The sequence below is a fragment of the Lissotriton vulgaris genome, chromosome 3_2 (genome assembly GCF_964263255.1).
Source record: "Lissotriton vulgaris chromosome 3_2, aLisVul1.2, whole genome shotgun sequence".
Classification (NCBI taxonomy): Eukaryota; Metazoa; Chordata; class Amphibia; order Caudata; family Salamandridae; genus Lissotriton; species Lissotriton vulgaris.
Genome location: NC_141690.1, coordinates 57418602 through 57440502, shown reverse-complemented (window position 1 = coordinate 57440502; position 21901 = coordinate 57418602). Strand labels below are relative to the sequence as shown.

Sequence of the window (21901 nt, the reverse complement as noted above, 5' to 3'; positions counted from 1 at the left end):
TTGTGGGAGATGTAGATCTAGGGAACTGGTGTATAGGACAGTCAGGCTAGCAAACACAACAGCATGTGAAATTAATTGTCAATCTCAGGACAGTCACTGTGATCTGTAGGCATGATGTTTAATGCTATTCAAATACAGACAGAGCAGTGAGTATATATACATTTGTGTCATTACAGGCGAGACATCTCGCAGTGCTGCTGAGGGGAGCAGAGCCAAGACAGCCAGGCCAGAGGGGAGCCAACATGGGGAAGACAGCATGCCTGCAGGGACCTCTAGCACTGTGCAACCACCACCACCAACTTCACCATCTCAGCCATCACCACATCGCCAGGGCACGCCGCCATCCCCTTATACCCAGTCCCCACTGCGACGATCACCAACATCACCACCACCACCACCACAGTCAGGCAAGAGGCATGCCGTGGCTAACCTCCAGCAGATGGAGGCGTGGTCGGATGAGGGCACAGGGGGCCAACCGTCTCCAGTCCATGAGGGGGGCAACAGGGAGAGGGCTGGCAATTCATCTGTGGGCGCTCTCAGTTCATCCAGACGCCACAGGGCAAGGTCAGCCAATCCTGAAGCATCCGAACAGGGTGAAAGTGTGTTTTCAGGACTGGAAGGCAACATGCTGAAGGTCCAGCGCCTGCAATGGAGGGAGATGAAATCAATGCACAGGGAGGTGGCACATATAAACAAGCACATGCATAGGATGGAATAGGCCATCAGTGCATTTGGGGCAACATGTGTGAGGGAATGCAGAGAGTTGCAACCTCTGTGGACAACCTCTGCAGCCAGATGGAGCAGGACCGTCTCGGCAGGCGCAGGGAGAAGCAGAGGCTCCAGGCCTATACAAAGGCAGTTAACCGGCTGGCCACTGCAACTTCACTGATGTGTCGCAGGTCCATCGCCATGCAGGAGGAGATGGTGCATTGCAACAGGGATGTGGCCAGGGGCATGGTTTCAATGACCTCTGCATTGGAGCTACTACAGAATGCTAAGGCGGCCACAATGGAAGGGGGGGACAGTGAGGAGGCTACCAGCTGTGGTAGCATTACACCCTCTCCCACCGAGGGCAGGAGGCACAGCGAACGCCACAGCGCTGCGCAGGAGCAGTCTGACACAACAGACAGTGTTGGCAGGGAACGTGCACATGCTGCACGTGGATGCAGGAAATAGTAACTTAAGCTAATTTCATAACATGTGATGAGTGATGTAACCCATGTCCAAATGGACGCTACCTAAACTACTGGTAGTGTGCTAATAAAACACCTTTGAAGTACAACTGTTACTGCCTCTGTCTCGTTACTCACTCAAAAATAGTTTGACGTTATCTCTGCCCGTCTCTGTCTCCCATCATGTTCAACTGCAACACCAGCTGCACAGGGCTCTGGCTGGGGGTTGTCCTCGTCCTCAGAGCTAGTCAGTTCCACTGCTGTTCCTTTTTTGGTGGCCAGATAGTGAATCATTGCACATGTAGCAGTAACTTTGCAAAATTTGATGGGGCTGTACTGACGTGCACCTTCACTTTTGTGGAGGCAACGGAATCTGCTTTTGAACAGTGCAAAGGGGCGCTCTACCATGTTGCGTGTGCTCTTATGTGTCACATTGTATCTCCTCTCTCTTGGGATGGTTGGGTTGAGATATGGTGTGAGTAGGTAAGGCCGGAGGGCATATGCGCTGTCACCTGCAAACAAAAGAAAGTGCCATTACTTTGTGTGACCAATAGCCAGAGCCAAGGTGTACATCAGGATGTGTCACATTGATTTACATAGTAGGTATCCTTCTCCGAAATCACCTGCAGCCAGATGTGTATGGATTCCACTGTTCCCGAAAATGTACGAGTCATGTGTACTCCCTGGGAATTTTGCCACGATGTCAGTTATGATGTACTTGGCATCACATATCACCTGCACATTAACGGAGTGGGTGGATTTGCGGTTGCGGTAAATGTATTCTGTTGCTGCAGGTGGGCAGATTGGTATATGGGTACCATCGACGCAGCCAATGACGTGTGGGAACTGCGCCAGTTGGTAGAATTCCAGCTTGGTCCTCTGCAGCTCCGCCTGTGTACTGGGGAAGGTGATGTAACGTTCCATTCTGTACATCATGGCATCCAGGAAGGTGTTGAAAAAACGAGATAGACTGCTCTGTGACACACCACTTGCTATGGCTATCACACCCTGGTAACTTCCTGATGCCAGGAGGTGCAGGCAATAGAGTACCTGGACATGAGCAGGTTTTGCGTGCGCCCTTGGTGTCTGATGCTCAAGGTATGGTTTGAGGCCCCTTATTAGTCAAGGATGGTGTGTGGGTGCAGCCTGTACCTTTCATGGATTTCTGGTTCAGTCATTTGGAACAATGTGATGCGGAGTCCGTACACCCGCTCTTCCCATAACCAGATCCTCACTCCTGCTGCTCTCAAGCGTAGCCGCCTTGCTATGAGGTAGAGGCCCGCCATTGTGTTCACACTGTTGCATTTTAGGGCTGTTTGTATGCACTGCACCTGATTACCACCTGCTCAGGATCAGTGCTAAATACCGAATCGTTATTACCGGATTTGGTCGAATTCGGTAATACCGATTTTTGCTACATCGCCTTTTGGGTTTTTTACCGATTCGCTATTTACCGATTCAGTAATCATTGATTCGGTTTTCTCCGATCAGTAAATTACGATTCGGTAATTATTTACTGATTCGTTATTACCGATGCCATTCGGTAATACGTACATCTCACAGGGATAAATACTGGTCGGTAAAGCCGAAATTTACCGATTTTCGGCTTTACCTCCCGGTATTTGGCCACCTATATATGGCCCATAGTGTTTAAGAGTCTCATGTGTCTCTTTTCAAACATTGCACTACAAGTCCCAGAAGCCGTATTGATGGAAATGGCAAATTCCATTTCCACAATCCAAACAGGCCTAGCCCTGCTGGTGTACATACCTAATACTGGTAAATTTCGATAACCATCTAGCCCCTTCCACTTAGCCAGCCGCGTCAGGAAGGAGCAGTAGTTTGCGCAGCGGAGGTATTTGGCAGATAAAGAAATAGGGAAATTAAATAAAAAAAAATCAAACCACATAACTTGCACCTGCTGCAAGGTAAGAGTGTTTTTTAAATACCTTTTCCCTATTCCGTCATCTGTCGAATTACCCCCACCCCACCCCACCACCCCACTGCTCCTCCTTGCACTGGCCAAGGCTGCACTTAGAATTTTTCTTAGCATGTAGATGCAGTGAGGAAATTTGTGGCACGTTGCACATTTACATTTGGATTGCTGACCTTTCCCTGTTCTCCTCTATATTTACACATTCAGCCAGAGTGCAGTCATCCACTGTAGCAGAGATCCCTGCAACTGCTGGGAGGCAACAACATCATCCACAGCAATCCATATCACATCACAAACTAGTAAGTAAAAGTGGTCGGGAGAGGGTCCAAAACACTGCATTGTTAGTAGACAACAGATAGACACATTACATATATTCCATCAACAGTGCCAGAACTGTGAAATGAACTCTGAAATTGTGTGCACCACTCGTGTCAACTTGAATGTTAACTGGCAAACACACATATCTTTTAGGCCCAATTATGTCGTCCAGGATTCCAGTCCCCACAGTGAAATCTGCTACAATGTTGGCTGTGACATCTTGGCATGAACCACACAAACTGGGCAGGTGCGGGACCCTCGTAAGTACACCCAAGAATGATTTACCTGAATAATCATGCTCATAAAATGTGGATTTCATGTTTGCAGTATGTTGTATGTGTTCAAGATCACTGTTGTTCCTCATATGGCATTTTACAGCATACCATAATGTAGTATTGAAGTCCACGCTAGTAGGTAGGTAGGTAGTTCTCAAGTAGATTTATTGAGCAGTGAGGTTAAGACAGGTACAAGCTCAATAGGAGACCAGTACAACTTCATTAGGAGACCATAGGGAGACCTCATTAGAGACCCCACCAGGAGCATCCATCTAGGTGCTCAGCCCAGCCAACTGTCACTACCTAGGCAGAACACCAACATTCTGACAGCTGCTCCAATGAACATTCCATTGGTGGTGGAAAGGCATCACATTGAGAATAGCAGGATACTACATATATAACACCATGGAGACTAGTAAAAGGATAACACTAAATATATGGCAAGCGACTGCAGTATGTACATAATAGACTATTTTGTGTCATATGAAGTGGAGTAGTCACAACTGAACTGTAAGTCTATGACATGAAAACTCTCAAGCAAAATCACAAGACCCAATATGTATGGAAATTGATGTGGATGAGCGTTGCACTGAGGCCAGTTAGGTTGTGTTGTTTTGGAAGGGTGTATGGGCTACTAAGGTGGATGTAGAGGAGGTGAAATATATGTATTTGGTGGCTGAACTGCACAATTCAAATCCAGTGTAGGCAGCAACCATTCAATTTTCTACACTGTACCACAATATGTGACCCTAGTCAAGAGCTGAATTTAGCTTGCCTCCTCTTCTACCGTATTCTCATTTATAATGACAGGATAATATATGAGGTTAGGATGTGTGCTTTGCAAGACATCATCCATTGTTCTACCATGCTGTCGCACATGTGTAATGGGAAAAGAGATCACCCAAAGATGAAACATAACAAATATGTGATCTCCCAATCCTAAATAGATGTTGGGACTTCATGGGGAGGGAAGCATAAATGAGCCATAAAATGTGTCTAAATATCAGACATCTCCCATATTCACTCTCAAATGCAATGATATGATCTGATGTGCAAATGTGAAACTGGTCTGTATGATGACACTCCTGAAGGTTTGTCAATAGACCACATCATACTCATGATGCATGATGGGCCTAACAATGAAGGTGTAGCCAAAGGTAGGCATGAGGCGTTCACCATAATTACCTCTTCCTTTATATATCAGTTACCTTCTCATGCATGTTTGTCTGTTAATGTGATATCTTGTTGATGTCAGTGCTGTGTGGAGGTAACAGCTGGCAACTGCTACTGGTGACCAGGGGCCCACATGTAAAGTTCAGTAGGAAAACCTGCAGCACACTGGCCAGAAATAGCATATCAATGGTCTATGACAATGACATGCACATGTTAACCCATTGCTTTTATCCTGTGTACTTGAATATGGACATGTATATTTCATAACTGCTAAAGCAGGATTCCAATAGTGCTGCAGATAACATCATCCTGGGGTATACAAGACATCCTGGATTCAGCAGTGGCACCCTTTTGCATCTGTCCATCAGGTAAGTGTGCCATAACGTATTTCCCTATTATGGATTCTAAAATCACTACGAAGATCCAAATACCCTTCTGCATAGCATCTGTAGATGGTGTGTAAATAATTACGTACATACTTTTTTAGTTATGTGTGTGTCACGTGTGCCTGTTAGCCTATCAGTCATGCAGATTACTAAGTATGGTGTCACTTCCCTCTCAAGTTGCTGGATCGAAGACATTTTCAGCTACACCTATGAGGAGCCAGGTTCAGCAGATGACCTCAGGGGGATCTCAAAGCAACACAGAGGTGTTGCTGGAGCTGGAGCTGTTGCTCGTGCATTGTACATCTCTATTCAACACCTCAGTGCTATGGCGTGAGCTGTCAATTGTAGGTGTACCCATACCAGGTCACATGTGCATCATCTGTTAAAGCAAAGTACAGTGGAACTATTGTCTTGCACCTTATCACATACTAGGTCAATTACTTATCCTGTTGCAACCTCTGTCTTCCAGGTGATGAGGATGATGAGGGCAAGGGCCCTTCCGCCAGTGGTGGATGACAGGCAATTGAAGGGGAGAACCCACTACTCTTGCAAGCAGCCATTTCAACTGCCAGTACTGAGCAAGAGGAGTAGGAGGAGGAAGTACCAGAGGAGGCTTATTAATTGAAGGATAATAAGGACTATCCGGCCCTTCTTACAGAGGATGAGGTGTCAGATACCCTAACCAGAACATTCGGTACACTGGCCAAAATGTGTAAGGCCACCCCCCTGCTCAGCAAAGTGCCTCATTATCCAAAGTCAATGATTGCCTGTTCTAAGCATAGCACTAAGCAGCCACCACTCTCACATACCCCAACACTGATATCACTCCCTCACAGCCCTCACATCCAGGATAGATATGGTGGTTAACCTACACACTCCTCCCAATACAGTGCATCCCAGGCATTCGCTCCACCATCTGAGGAACTTACCACCCCTGGTGCAGTACAAGTATCCCTTGGGCACCAATCCTGTCCACAGACTACCACCTGCCACCCCTCCTGCTGGTGGACCTGACATTTTAAACATGGCAGTCCCATGCTAGTGGGCTAGCAGATGGCTGTGGTGGCCAGTGGGAGGAGGAGTTCTTCCAACAGCAGGCTGCTGTGAGGCAGGACATTCATGCCATAGGGGCTACTCTGTCAGACATGTCAGCGGCACTGCAGAACATGTGCCAAATCCCTCAAATGGTGGACAGACTGACCCAGGTGTTGGACAGGATGAATAGATATCAGCAAAACATGTCTAAGAAGATAAATGACATTGTAATCATTAATAGGGAAGAGACTGCAAGACACCATGCTTTGTAAATGAAGATGGTGGAGATCTTGCTGAAACTGATCCAAAGTCTCCCTTCAAGGTCAACGCATGGAGACGAGCCATCACATCTACCTGCAGCACATCACACCCACCCGCCTGTACCACAAGCTGCACAGGCTCTCAAGGGTTCGGAGCCACCCCCACCCTTGCGCCTGCCCCACGGCACATCCATCACCACCAACTGTCCAGACTCTCCCCCAACCTGCACATCCACCACCACCCCTTGTCCAGGCACACCCCCACCTGTACAGGCACCTTCAGCCCCAGTCTAGTCACTCTCCCCAACTGTAAAGACACCATAAACCCCTGCCCAGAAATCTCCCCTTGTACAGGTAGATACACCACATCAACCTGCACCTGGGCAACAACATAAACAAACTTATTCACAGCGATCATCCCCACAAAATTTGCGAAGTCACAATCACTAACCTTCTTGATCACAGGAAAAAATATAATCCAGAATATGTGTAAATAAAAGATAAATGTCCTCACGAGTCAAGACAAGCCAAGTTGAGTATTATGTACTGAAGGAAAATTGTTTACTCTTGTGATGGCCTAGAGATGTGAAGATGAATTTGTGTAAGTGACTATTAGACCTGGCATCTTTTGGCGTGTTTTTCCTGTCATTTTGCTTTCTAACCTCCCGGTTTTTACTCTGTTTTTGCTGGTTTAGTGTCAAGTTCAAGTGCTTCTGTTGTAAATTGTGTTATGGATTGATGTTTCCATAATTGGCATATTTGATTTACTAGTAAGTCCCTAGTAAAGTGCACTGAGAGTGCCAGGTCCTGTAAATCAAATGCTGCTGGTGGGCCTGCAGAGCCTGTTGTACCACCCCCAAAAGCAGTCCTTAAAAAGGTTCTCAGACCTGCCATTGCAGTGTCTGCACGAGGTATGTAACTGCCATGTCAACCTGGCAAGTGCATACACTTGCCTGGCCTTAATCTTCCCTTTTCTTATATAGAAGTTATCCCTAAGGTTGGCCCAAGGTACCTCTTTGGGGAGGATACTGTGTATGTTATAGGTAGGACATGTACTGGTGTTTGACATGTCCTGGTAGTAAATTACAGTGCATTTAATTTTTCACTATGGAAAGACTATCTGACCCATAGGATAGAATGGAAGTTTACTTATAACATCTTATAAGGATAACTTCCCATTGGGACGAGATGGGGAAATGGAGTTTAGTAAGCCTGGTCTTGGAATTTAAAAATGTACCTTTTATTAAAGATGATATTTATGTTTTGTGTTTGAAAATACCACTTTTAGAAAGTAGGTCTTTTCTTACTTTGCCATCCTGTGTGCCTCTACTGGGTTTATGGATTGACTGTCTGGCTTCGGAGGGACAGGGGCTGGGGATGTGCATTCTCTTCAGACAGTCACTCCGGGGGACTAGTGTTTGTCCTGCAGTTCCTGGAAGAGTCAGGGCTGGGCTGCATAGTGCAGTGCTGCATTTAGAGTAGTGGGAGGAGATTGGCTTGCCCCTGAATGGGCCTGTTCTACTTTAGATAATGCTGTCTACACCTCCTGCCTGGAAATTGGGTCAGTGAAGACCAAGTTGGTTTGGAAGAGGTACAGACACTCGCTGCCTAGGAGAACAAATCGAAACCGAGTATTAATATGGGGTCCAGGCCCCGGAATTTTAGAACTTGCTGGAATCAAGGAACCTGCCAGGAAGAAGAACTGGAAGAGCTGCCAGGATATGTACTGCCACTTTGCTGTGTTGTTGCTTTGTTCAGTTGGTCTGCAGTTGCTGCTTCTGCCCTGGGCAGTGAAAGGACTGAACAGAACTTTCTTTACTTGTGCCGAGTATCTCCAAGGGCTTGAAATAGAGCGTGCCTCCTATTCTGAAGTCTCAGGGACAGCAAGGACTTCACCTAACTCTGGGTACCGTATCTGGAACCGTTGCTTCAGTTGCCACACAAGGGCAATAGCAACCAACTCTGTTGCTGGCTCCATGTCCTGAAGGTACAGCAGAGTGCACCGCTACATCTCATACTGCAACCCTGGTCTCACCAACAATGATGAATGCCACCACCGCTACCTAGCCGCTTCTTGCACTGTGACCTGGGGGCACCACACTCTGCACCGCCTCACTTCACTACACCACCCTTGTTTCACCGATGCTGTTGCTGCCTGTTGACTTTGATACCTGTGACTGCATCGTGGCTGGGGCATCGCTCATAAGTCTCACGACACACCGCTTTGTCTCACACCGCAGTCTGTGCTGACCGATGCCAGCTCCTGCTAACCGGCTCTGTCGCTTGCACTGGGACCGGTCAGCACTACATTGAGCACTGACGCACTCCGGATCGCAGTCCTGGTTCCACCGATTCCGCTGGATGACCGTCATCCAGCTACTGCGTGCACCGTGACTTGAGGGCACCACACACCTCATGATTCACTTCACATCACAACCACAACGGTTCCCATGACCGCCCCCCCCAACATGTCAGCCGCAACAAAAATGAACTGTTTACGAGTCTGCCGACACCCCGACCAACGCAGTCAGATGGAGTTGTTGGATTCTGCTGTTTTCAGTTTCGCAGTAGCACTAGACAGAGCTACTGACTCCTAGGAACTGCATTTTTAAGGTTATTCTTGCAAAGTGCATATTTTTAAATACTGTATGTGGGATTCTTATCATTTTGGTCTTGTTTTCAATATATAAAGTATTGGATATTTTTTTAACTGGTATGGTGTCCTTTTGTGGTACTTTCACTGTATTACTGTTGGCTATGTGTACATACTTTACACACTGCCTCTGAGATAAGCCTGACTGCTCATGCCAAGCTACCAAGAGGGTGAGCAGAGGTTATTTCAGTAGTGTATCCCCCTTATCCTGACTAGAAGGAATGGTCCCTGCTTGGACAAAGGTGCAATCATTGCCAAATAGAGACCCCCATCAGTGCAACAAGGTATCATGTGCAGAGCAAATACCTACTCCTACGGTATATGCCCATACTTTGAACAGAACATTTACATTAAAGTTAACAAAATAGAGAATTTTTTTATCGAGGTATATGTTTATGTAAATGAAATGGATGAAATGAAATAAGAAAAAATCAGTCCATTTGGAAGGGAGAAAGGAAAGCAAATAATGTTTTTTGACCATAATGGACAAGGGGACTTAGCGGGAGTTGGAGAATATAAATAAAACACATCAGGAAGCATCTGGGAACCAGTCTATATACAAGGGGCAAAGTATATGTCCAAAAGATAGTCATAGTCAAACAAGTCAACCGTTCTTCTGATCATCCTCAATTTCCACAATGCTTGCATCCTCAGAATTCTAGCTGGTCAGTGCAGGACCAGGTACCAAACAGGGTTGGAACACGCATGGTGTATGGGGGAAACCATGTGGGGTAACGTACAGGGTGAAACATTGAGGATGGGTTTGGAGGGACACTGGGCTAGGCCAGACAACGTGGCTGCACCCAAGAAAGTAATACTGGCAGTGAGGTTAGCAATGGATCTTGCATGTTTCTTTCACAACATACGCACCTCATCAAAGGGCTGCAGCATGAAGCAAGAGGGCATGCCTGGCTCCTCCTCCCATGATTCCATCACTTCCTGGGATGCAGCCACTGAAATCACAATACAGTGAGGGGTTTGCGTTGAACATGAGGAGTGTGGTGTTTCGAGGTTAGAGCCTATGTTAGGGTCTTCCTGGCAGCTACTTGGAGGGGGACCAGTGACAGGGAATGCAGCTGGAGACCCCAATAGAATGGGGGCCTCTAGGGTCAGGGAGGGGCTGATAACAGGCCCAGGTTGTGGTGTGACCTGCCCCGGGGGACACCTTGCCAATGAAAGTAGTAGATTATCAGGGGGAGAGCCAATCAACTCCCCCATGGCCAGAGGTGTCCAGCTCTTCATCCCTCCTACTATGTCCACAGCCTCCACCTGGTCTGTAGCACTTGAGGCGTGTTCTTTTTCTCTCTGGGTGGGTGCATTTCCCCAGCCTTCTGATGTTGAAAGTACCTCCTCCTCCTCCTCCTCCTCTTCGGTTGTGGAGAGAGTTCATGGATGCCAGTGCCCCAACAATATCCTTCTCTGACCTATGTCCTCTTGACCAGCCGAACCCAGTGAAATGGAAGACAAATCAAAATGTAGTGGTTGTACATGCCAGAACAACACACATAACTACATGAAGCAAGTTCAGACTTTCTTCTCCTCTGATCACACTATCCGTATAGAAGTGACTTTAAGCCTAAAGTATGTGTACATTCACTGTGATGTCCAGATGTGACTCACACATTGACATCTTACTTGAAATTTGAAGGCATATACTTCTGTACTGACCAACCTTCATCTTCTGCATTCTTGCAATCTGTGTTTCCTGTTATTGCTACATAGGCATCTTCCAATGCCAGACTACAAAAGGAGATCGGAGAAAGTTTGACAGTACTATCGACAATCAAAGTCAAAGGAAATCCCTGGAAAGGCAATTCTTTTCTCAATATTACTACGTCTCACACATCCAGAAAATCTCAATAGTAAAAAACGTTTTATATATAACACCCACACTAAAATGTAACCTTTACACTCTTTTTATTTTGCATAGAAAATAAAGAGGAATCTTTCCTTAAATCACAGAATAAAAATTCCAGAAAGACATTCTGGAAGCATCCATCATTAAAAACATATACAATAAATGTCATTAGGCACGAAAAAGCAAGGAACTTTTGAATAAAAACAATTTATATATGTAGACAGTTAATTACAATACATTCAATAATCACAGTATGTTATAAAATCACAACATTCCCCCTTCTTTCAGTAGCTTCAAATGTTCTCGCTACACATTACATTGATCCAATAGCCTTCCAGTGTTTTCTAAAGGGAACTACAGTCTCCAAATTTTTTATTTGTATATCTGTTCTTCCCTGGGGCTTTATTTGGATTCTGCTTTTCAATGCGTCAACGCGTTTCGGTGTTGTACCACTGACATAGTAACACCTTCTTCAGGACAGGACAATTCAAAAGGGTCACCGTTTCCAATTTAGGTATCCTTTTCGTATTCTGGAATGAGGGGATTACTATCCCAACCCGGGAGTGAGCTCATCTCCTCTAGGGCTTTCTCTCAGATAATCGCTTTCTGATTAAAGGATTGACCTTTGGATTAAAAACGTGGGGTCCAGGTTGATATTCTTGTCTTACTTTTCTTTCAATCCTGTAGTTTTTTTATTATTCAAGGGTAAACCTTTGAGTAAGGCACATACATCAGAATGGACGTCTTGTTTTGCTAGTCTTTATTTCTTTCCTTTGGGTGGAAGCTGTAGACTTCTTTATATCCGCTACCAAAATCTTCGTATTTTAAAATTCTTTTATAACGAGGGATAATGTAATCAGACGCTAGGACCAATTTCGCGGTCCCACTTGTCTTGAACTGGATATGCTCTGGTTTATCGTGAGTTCGTACTTCTGCCTCGTTTCTTCTTTCTGTGTGTACATTCACTGTGATGTCCAGATGTGACTCACACATTGACATCTTACTTGAATTTTGAAGGCATATACTTCTGTAATGACCAACCTTCATCTTATGCATTCTTGCAATCTGTGTTTCCTGTTATTGCTACATAGGCATCTTCCAATGCCAGACTACAAAAGGAGATCAGAGAAAGTTTGGATGGCATTGAAATGATCCTGTGATATGTCATCTCAGCACTCTTACAGTTTCCAACACATTTCATCTGCTGAATAGCATTGTATGAGACAACACAAACGCAGATTTGGGTATACATATCCAAATAGGGGCTTGAATATTAGGTTTGTTAAGGGGTGAGTCTAACATTGTTATATTCCCTCCCAATAGCAGACAGTCTAGTGCCACTATTTGCTTTCAAGGACTGCTCAAGTAATGTTGTACCCTGGTGAACAGTTGTGGCTAGTTGTTACAGCTACCTCACTTGGAAAAATTACAAATGAGCCTCTGTTGGGAACTGGTGGGTATGTGGACCCCCTTAGAGAAGTTGCTATCACTTAAGAGTGAGGCAAGGATCTCAAAATCTGTCTGAATTCTAAGGCAGATAATGATCTGTCTTAATCAGAACGTATTTTGACATAAGGCAATGCAAGTTACAGCTTTCTTTCAAAACCCAAAGGCCTCTCATCCAAACACTGGACAGTGTTTGTACCATTCCTCACCCAACGCACACATCAGTTATACGGCCCTTGGTTCATTGGTAATGTTAATGCCAGTTCAGTTTTAATACAAATGCATGAGTGTGGCTCTATTCCCCTGGTGGCTTCCAAAATCTACAGCTCCCAGAATACACTCTGCTCAGTGCGTTCTATGTGTTGCAGTGAGCCTTTGGCCTTATGAAGACTGCTACATTTGCACAGATTAGGCAAATGGATGAATGGGACTTCTGATGGTACAGCTTTCTCATGCTTTCAAATGCATATTGCAGTTAATGCACTAACTATCTCTCTGGTGGACATGCTCCTCCTTCTAAGCATGGAGGGTCACCCAGGCTGCCCTCAGGACCCTCCTGAACAGTGGTGAGAGGCAGGGTTGGTGCACATGATACTGGGAGGACTGGGCTGAAATTTCCTGGGCATTAGTCCTGGCCCAAAGTTTTAGGTCCTCGCAGCGCTTAGGGCATGCCCTGCCCCGCCAGCCACAGATGCCCACTGCACTGCAGTGCTCCAGAATGGTGGACCAGAGTCTAGTGCATGCTGCACTGCTCAACTGGTGCTTCGGCCCCCGTATGACTGAGGGTAATTTTCTAGCACCCCCTCGGCAATTATGCCAATTCCCATTCGGTGAAAAGGGGTGCTTCCTCCTCCAGTCACTCAGCCATGTTGGTGTTAGTTGGATTGTATAGATCAGGAAGGAGGATGGCAGAGGATATGATCTGTGACAGATGATGACAGAGTCAAGTTCCTGCTCCAACACACAAACCATCTCCAAGATGACATCTGGAGGAAACAGTATCCGGTCCGAAATCTTGGCTGTACATCCCAAATAGGTTAATTCTTTGTCTGAAAATCCTCTCTAATCCCTTCCTCTTCCTCCTCAAATAATTTTGAGGCATGGAAAGGGGCAGAGCAACAAACACATTCAATGGCATGTTGAAAAGTTTTTATGTGTTAGCTTGGCTTTTATGTTTGCTGCATGACTGTAATTGGCTTTTGGGCTATAGTGTTTCAGCTGAGGCAGGGTGGATGGTAATATCTTACACAGGTGTTTTACATTAAAGACAATGACTATCAGGCCTGAGCCAGAGATTCCGCCCGACTGTAGATATTCCGGCCCCACTGTGGACACTACGCCCCAACTGCTGAGATATTGGCCCGGGTGTGGAGATTCTGGCTCGAATGTAGAGATTCCGCCCCAAGTGCAGATTTCAAGATGCAATTTGTAAATGACTGCTTTGAATGCCAAAAGTTGTAAATGACTTCTGTGAATACTAAAAGACATAAAGATAGATTTTGGCCCCCCAGTATTTGAAAACATTGGAATTTTACACCTGCAGAAAAACATATTTGGGCTCCTTCCTATATTTCATCCCTTCCTGAAACAAAAGGATGATAGATGGAATGCTTGAATTAATCTTAGCCACTAGCAATAGCTTCGGCCGCATTCCAATCCAAAATTTTTGCCCACCTGAGCCCAAAGTGAAGTGACATGGTGTGAAAAATAACGATGGATTGGGATACGGCCCGAGTAATTGCCACTGGCTGAGATTAATCCATCCATCAATTGTGTGTCTTTTGCTTTCTCTCCTTAAGTGCGCCAAGGATGCCCAGACTTGGGACCTGGGCTCACTGTGCTACTGGAATGCTTGTTTCCGGTCCAGGGAGGACCTTGCTTGGCAGTTCGGTCTGGACTCCTCCCATGAGGCACAGGGTCAAGACTGATTTGCATATGGCCAGGTCTAAACCAGGGTGGCATGATGAGCAAAAGAATGATGGATTTAACCCAGATCTCTTGAATGGGGCTGAATGTTTTGATTTGTTCTGCATTCCATCCATCCATTGTGTGTCTTTTGCTTTCTCGCCCTAAGTGCCCAGGTATGCTCAAACGTGGGGCCTGGGCACACAGTGCTACTGGAATCAAGCTATCCTAGCTGAAGAGGGGGAAACCCCAAAACTGGTCCTAGGATGCTTGTTTCCAGTCCACGGAGAACCTGGCTTGGCAGTTCAGGCTGGATTGTTCCCATGAGGCACAGGGTCAAATCTGATTTGCAGATGGCCAGGTCTAAACTGGGGTGGCATGGTGGGCAAAAGAATGATGTATTTAACCCAGATCTCTTGACTGGGGCTGAATGTTTTGATTTGTTCTGCATTCCGTCCATCAATTGTGTGTCTTTTACTTTCTTGCCCTAAGTGTGCCAGGTATGCCCAGACGTGGGTCCTGGGCTCACTGTGCTACTGGAATCAAGCTATCCTGGCTGAAGAGGGCTGAAACCCAGAAACCGGTCCTCGGATGTTCGCTTCTGGTCCAGGGAGGACCTGGCTTGGCAGTTCCGGCTGGACTGTTCCAATGGGGCAGAGGGTCAAGACTGATTTGTATATGGCCAGGTCTAAACTGGGGTGGCATGGTGAGCAAAAGAAGGATAGATTTAACCCAGATCACTTGACTGGGGCTGAATGTTTTGATTTGTTCTGCATTCCGTCCATCAATTGTGTGTCTTTTGAGATTAATTCAAGCACTCCATCCATCACTTTTTTTATATACTTTCGTGTGTCGCCTTAAGTGGGATTGGCATGCCCAGACATGGGTCCAGTGCAAGCTGTGTCTCTGTAACCAAGCTGTACCCGGCTGATGAGTCCATAACTAGGGTTAAATGAGTTCTGGGTTGCTTGTGTTCCAACAAGGAGGACTGTTTCCGATGAAGCAGAGTCAAGACTGATTTGCAGATAGCTTAGTCCAAACTGAGGCGACATGGTGTGCAGAATAATGATGCATTGGGATGCGGCCTAAGTAATTATTAGTGGCTGAGATTAATCTAAGACTTCCATCCATCACTTTTTTGCATACTTTAGTGTATTTCATCTGAAGCATGCCAGTCATTTAGCAGTTGCCAAGGCCTTGATTGTATTGCCTAAGTAGTTCCCAGAAACACCATGTTTGCCTTTGCAACTGATGAGACTCACAACTGTGAAATGAGCAAGGGGCATAGTTTTTATGACAGGGACCCTAAAGTAAGCATGGTAATGGGCAGCTGATAACCAATCAGTCAGTAAAAGACTGCTATAATTTGAGTGAAGTAGGCTTCTCACACCCTTGGCCCCCAGGATTATTCTGCTTAGTATACTTATTCCAGTGACTCACATTGAATTGGATAATGCTTGAGGCTCGGGTGATATGGACTTTCTGGCTCTAAATTTATTGGTTTGTTAATTGTGATAGGCCCAGAACAGGGAGTTACTGGGCCAGTGGAATTATGAGTTTAGCTGAAACACTGCTGCACAGTGATATTCGACCTGGTGATTAGTGTCTGGGTGGAATTCAGCGGAAAACATGCCGAAATTGACACTTAGGAAAGAGTGGAACACTCACATGTTTGAGGAACACTACATCACAATGCATTAACTGTCCACAGCCCGGTTTCCTCCCTATTGCTTGATGGCCTTGTCTTGCACAGCAGTCTAGTGCCATTTGGCTAGGTTTGTGCTATAGATACACCACACATATACATATAAACATACTTACATATACATGTAAGAAAGTGAATTATGAATTGGTGGAGGAAAGTTATTGCAGTTAATATGGTGGGAATTTTTTCAGGAAAGCTGTTTTCCGGGAGATGATGATGATGCTTTGAAGGATTACATCAACTAAACAGGAATACAAGACTTTACAACTCATAACATTACAATGTATACTTTTACAATGTGGACCTTACAAGGCATCTTCCACTACAAAGCATAATTTTACAATGCAAACCATTACAACGCAAGTTCATATAAGTGCATTAAAAGTACCACTATAAAGCATAATATCACCATGCATACCAATACAACACCTGCTATTACAATGCATATTACTGAACCTATGTAAAACGGGTTTTAATGCTCCGTAAAAAAACATGTAAAAATTAATCCAAATAATAAATGTAGATATATCGTAAACTTAAGCAATGCAAAACATTTTGGGGTGTAAATTAATAGGAGTTCACGTTAAGGGAACTTTAGTAAAACACTGTATGGTCAATGGCAAATCCAGTGTTCCTCCTCTATTTCCACTGTGACTGTGCAGCAAAGGTCTAGACACAATTGATGTGGTTCTAAAAGGAACATAATTCCCACATTTTAAACACTAAAGCACAAATATACATTCCGTCAGGTTCAGAATCATGTGGAAAATTCCACATCAAACCATATTTTCTTTAAAAAAAATCTATAACCCCTAAAAAAACGTATACATTCAGCCGACCACCATTTTGTGCTCAGTGTTACGCGGACTTCCTTAGAGACACCACACTGCTGAAGTAGGAGGAGACATTACATAAAATGGGTAAACCCAATGGAGTCACTGGGACCTGGGTAACTAGCAGTACAAAAAGGGAAGGGGTCCCAGTATACTATAGAATGCACAGTAAAGACGGTTCAGTAGAAAGACAAAGAATACATAGAATCAACTGGAATGTACATTGTTATTTAATCACAGCTCGTAAACACTTGCACACACAGCATATGTTAGCATGATAACAAATTGGAGTGCCCAAAAATGGGAGAGCGGGAGTGGAAGTGGGGGTGATCGGAGGTAGTGCAAGGTAAGGTAGTGTAATACAGTAAAGGTCAAATGTACTTATTCAGAACACTACTTAGATACTGGCTGCAACTTAAACGAGAGACAAATACACATAAATGAACAAAAAGTTATTCTGGCTGTAAATATGCTCCTTAAAAATAGCAATGCAATTTCAAGCTCGGGATAGAAGCTGGTAAAGGGATCTGTTGTCGAAGTTTTGACGCCACAATAGGGTGGGGATAAGTGGGCCCTTACAGGAGGGCCTTTCTCAGGACAGGGGATAGGTTAGGGCAGACTTTCTAAAACGGAAACATGAATAGGAACAAAATCAAAATGAGTCCACCTCCACTGGGTGTCTGATAGCAGACCCCCTTATTTTGAAAGGGCAGGATGTTGCCTTGTAAACCAAGTGCTGCCCGACCCCACTGAACTGGTTCTGACCGGAGTCAGTGATTTGCAACTTTAGAGAACAAATCTTTGTCCGAGTGAACAGAGGAAAGGACTTTGCAATTTTTATCAAGCTAACTGAAGAAACAACCAGAGCGCCTAAATCGAGAGCGCATCATGCAGAAGTCTCAGGGACATTAGACTTACCCCCGTCAGCCGTCGGAATTCCTGTGCGAGGAGTTCTGCTTGCAGGTGAGGCCTCCGTCAAGTAATCCGGAGCCTCTAGTTCTACTGTGAGGACCGCAGACTGGGCTCTTCTGAACTTTTGCTAAACCTGTGCGGGTCACTGCAGCTAAGAGAGAGCTTCCACCGCTGAGAGCCCACTTTGCCTCATCATGATTTGTCCCATGGGCTGCCGCAGCCAAGAGAGAGCTGTAGCTGCTGAGTGCCCACACCCTTTGCTACTGTGCATCATCGTGATTTGTGCCGTAGGCTGCCGCAGCCCAGGGAGAGCTGTAGCTGCTGAGTGCCCACACCCTATGCTACTTTGCATCCTCATAATTTGCCCCTCAGGCGGACGCAGCTAAGAGGGAGCTGTGTCCGATGTGAGTTCAAAAAGGATCTGCACAACGAGAGTCATCGCCACCATCAGCCCGGGCAGCCGCACTAACTGCCACTGAGCACCCGCCTTTCTCTGAGTGCCCGAATCCCTGTGAGTGCACGCTGCGGATCTCCGCCTCCAAGACTGTCACTGGGAGTCCACCTGTCACCATCTCCGCTTCTTCAAGAAGCTGCATGCACTATCCCCTTCCAACGACAGGTATCTGGTGCGCAACAAGTCGCGTAAACCCCGGCCCTGAACTCAGTCAGTGTCACGCTTTGGGTGAATACATTGTTGTCGTCTCTTTGAGTCCCCATGGGTTGACGTGAATTGTAGTTGTTGAAACGCTTTGAGAGTTTTGAGTTAAACTGTTCGATAAAGGTATTATTTTTCTATATCTACCTGAGCTGTGTCCTTTTGTGATATCATTACTACCTTATTGTGCATGGCCATAAACGCTTCACACACTGCCTCTGAGACAGGCCGAACTGCTCGTGCTATGTTACCACAGGGTTGGGCAGGGGTTGGCAAATTGGGGTGACTCACTTGCCCTGACTTAGGAAGAAGGGTCCCTATTTGGACAGTGGCGTCAGCCAGTACCAACTAGGGAGCCCCTTTTCTAACAATTACCCTAACACATAATCACTTTTATCTTCTTTTTTCACAAACAAAACAATATGGCAACTGGAGGCAATCGATTACTAAAGTACGGTGTGAAAGATGTAAAATTAATCAGCCCCTTTGGTGAAAGGATATATTAAAGTGAACCATAGTTTTACATTAATTTCTGTGTTTCAACTGCTTGCAAATAATATGTGCCCACTCATCATAATGAGGGACAGCTACATGATACATAATGGTTAAACTAAACTGTCTGAAATTCATCAAAAACCAAATGGATTGCAAATGTACGTGGACAAGTCCCTTCTGTTCTTTCTAAAAGTTTGTAATGGCTCACTAGCCTTCACTTGTTTACAGCAGCCAGTTCAGCGATTTGATTCTTAGAAATGGCTCTCTGAACTGGAACATGTCAAACTGCTCTGCTCCTGCTAGGGTAAAGTGTTTGTTCATGCTAAATATCATGTGTGGAAATTGTGGGTAGAAAGCAGAGAGCAAAAGCATCTGCTGACTAGATTAAACAGTGCTTGTTTTACAAAAACAAGATAACAGACTAAAGCTCTAGGTCAGGAGGCAGTAGCGTAAGGAGTTGGCTAAATATTAGCATGATCAAGTGAGTCATGTATAAAGCAATGTACACATGAGCATATTTGTGAAATGCTCACACCATGGTGCTGATGAAAATTGTATATAAGAACTTGTTTTTTTCTGTAATCAGATCTCTTTGCCATCCTACTTGCAAATTGTCTCAGCTGCAGTTTATTGGCAATAAAGATCCACTTTACCAGCCTTTGTGTGTGTCTTTCTTGCCTATCATTAAAGAATTGTGCTTTTACAACAGTGACTATGTCTATTGGAAGTAAGAAGAGATTGACTGAGCCCAGGCGCCATTGTAGGTGTGTGTGGTTTTACTCTTCCCATTGCACAGGCTGAGCAGTTACTCTTGGTGACACAGAGATTTAACCACTCTTCCTTTGCAATGGAGATTGAGGTTAGAGAAAAAATAAATTAATAAGTACTTGCATCCACCTCCAATGAATCATGTGACACAGTTTTGGGAGAGGTATCCCAAGACATTCTTGTGCATGTAGTAAGTAGTATGCCAACAATGTGAAACCTATGCAGAAATATTCAAAGAAAAGACCAGGCAAGTAACCGCCAACGTGTAACACCCTAAGCATACTCTGATATTAACATTCCTCCTGAAGTGACTATAACCTTTATTAAGAAAAACTTTCATTTGCATGACAACAAAAACCCTCAGAAAAGGATACTAATCTTAGGCATACGCCATAACCTTGTAAAATTAGAGATTAGTGATATTTGGATGATAAATGGAACCTTTAAACCCACACTTTATTCATTCACCCAAATATACACCATTCATGCCAACATTAATAACCAACCCTGGGCGTAAAACTGCGCTCCACTCGCAGAGTTTGGAGATTTTTGTCACCTCCGCGTTCCTCATAGAATTCAGAGTTACCAAAAACCCTGCGCTCCGGAACGGAGTATTTTTGTATTCGCGTGCCCAACATGTTTTCTTGCGAGAGCAACATGCTGGTTGCTTGCGATCACCAATGAAATTTCCCATCAGTTTAGCTAGTGCCACTAGATTTGGTAGCCAGCTGCACAGCCATTTGGGCGCACCATCTGACTTCCAGCAGAAGTTTTGTGAAGATTGCGATCCCGCACACGCAGAACTTGCAATCTGGAGAAGAATCTCTCTTTCGAGCAGGATGAAAACCTTCTCAAAATGATGATTTAGATCAAGAAAAACTCCTCAAATTGACATTTGGCTGTACTTTTTGTGCAAGAAGTCCTTTAAAAAAAAAAAAATTGAAGATGAAGGAAATGTCCCAGGGTCTCCAACATTCTGTTCCTGTCCAGCAGGCTCTTCCCATTGCTTTGTTCATCTTCTGCTCACTTTTTATTTGGATTTGGAGCTGGGAGGATCCCTCTTTGTGTCTGCTGAATCATATATCATTAGATTTGATGACTTTTGAATTTGAGATTTCACAAGTAAGTTTGAAAATTAGTATTGTTAGTTTGATTGGGGAGTTGAACCTACTTTTTTTGTACTTTTCATTATTCTTTAAAACGTATTGTGGTATTTGACCTTTAGTTTCACTAGGGGCCTAGTTGTTTGTTTGTAATCAATTGTTCTTTTATAAATGAAACATGTTGCACTGTTCACTACATTTTCTCCAACTTTTTAAATCAATGTGCAATATTTATTTACCCCGACTTAGTGGTCTAACATCCCTCGCGGGATGTCCAACTCGAGAACAGGATGGGGTCCCATATTCTCTCATTCTCAGGTAATAGGGGTAACTAGATCCTAGAGGGATTCTTGGCATAACACAAACATAGGTGCTAGGTACATCTAGTTAGGGAGGCATTGTAGGAGTACTCACTTCTTATCATGTATTTTATATACTTGTATATATTCTTGATTATTGCAAAATGGTAGAACTGAACTATCCTTTTACTTTCATAGTACTTATAATCATATATCTCTGCTACTGTCTAATGCTTGTTGCAGCTCACCCATTCTACACTAGAATACCAACTGTTCAATAAATTCTTATTGAAAACACCCAGCCTGTTTATTCTGTGAGACAAACTAAGTGAGCACAAGCGACTGAGCGAAAGGTTGTTTCCACAATTCTGAGGGATCAGGGCTGTCATGTTCTGAGGTTGCCAAGAACTATTCTCTCCCCGATAAGACAGATTCTAGTGGCACTGTGAGCTAGCTGATACAGGCCGGCTAACATACCTGGTGGGGGTGCATGGAATCAGTTTGCCACCAAACCCACAGTTTATGTTATCCAAATGTGCAGATTCTGTATAGGTTATATAGGGATACACTAAACTTTGACTAATATGAAACTCAGATTGGAGTTAAGCAAATGATTCAATACCAGTTGAGGAAAAATGCCCCTACTCTGTTCAGCTCGGCATTGAACCAGGTAAGCATGTATTGATCACAAACAAATTCGGGCAAGTTCTTATT

General features: G+C 44.7%; 1 protein-coding gene across 1 annotated transcript in view; it reads right to left on the bottom strand.

The window, feature by feature from the left end:
* Positions 1-21901, bottom strand: part of LOC147725328 (uncharacterized) — a 43818-nt gene that overhangs the window by 19561 nt on the left and 2356 nt on the right. Inside the window, exon 2 of the mRNA XM_086964436.1 lies at positions 10881-10948. Within this exon, the coding sequence (XP_086820562.1) occupies positions 10881-10948 (68 nt within the window). The remainder of the gene's footprint in view (positions 1-10880; positions 10949-21901) is intronic.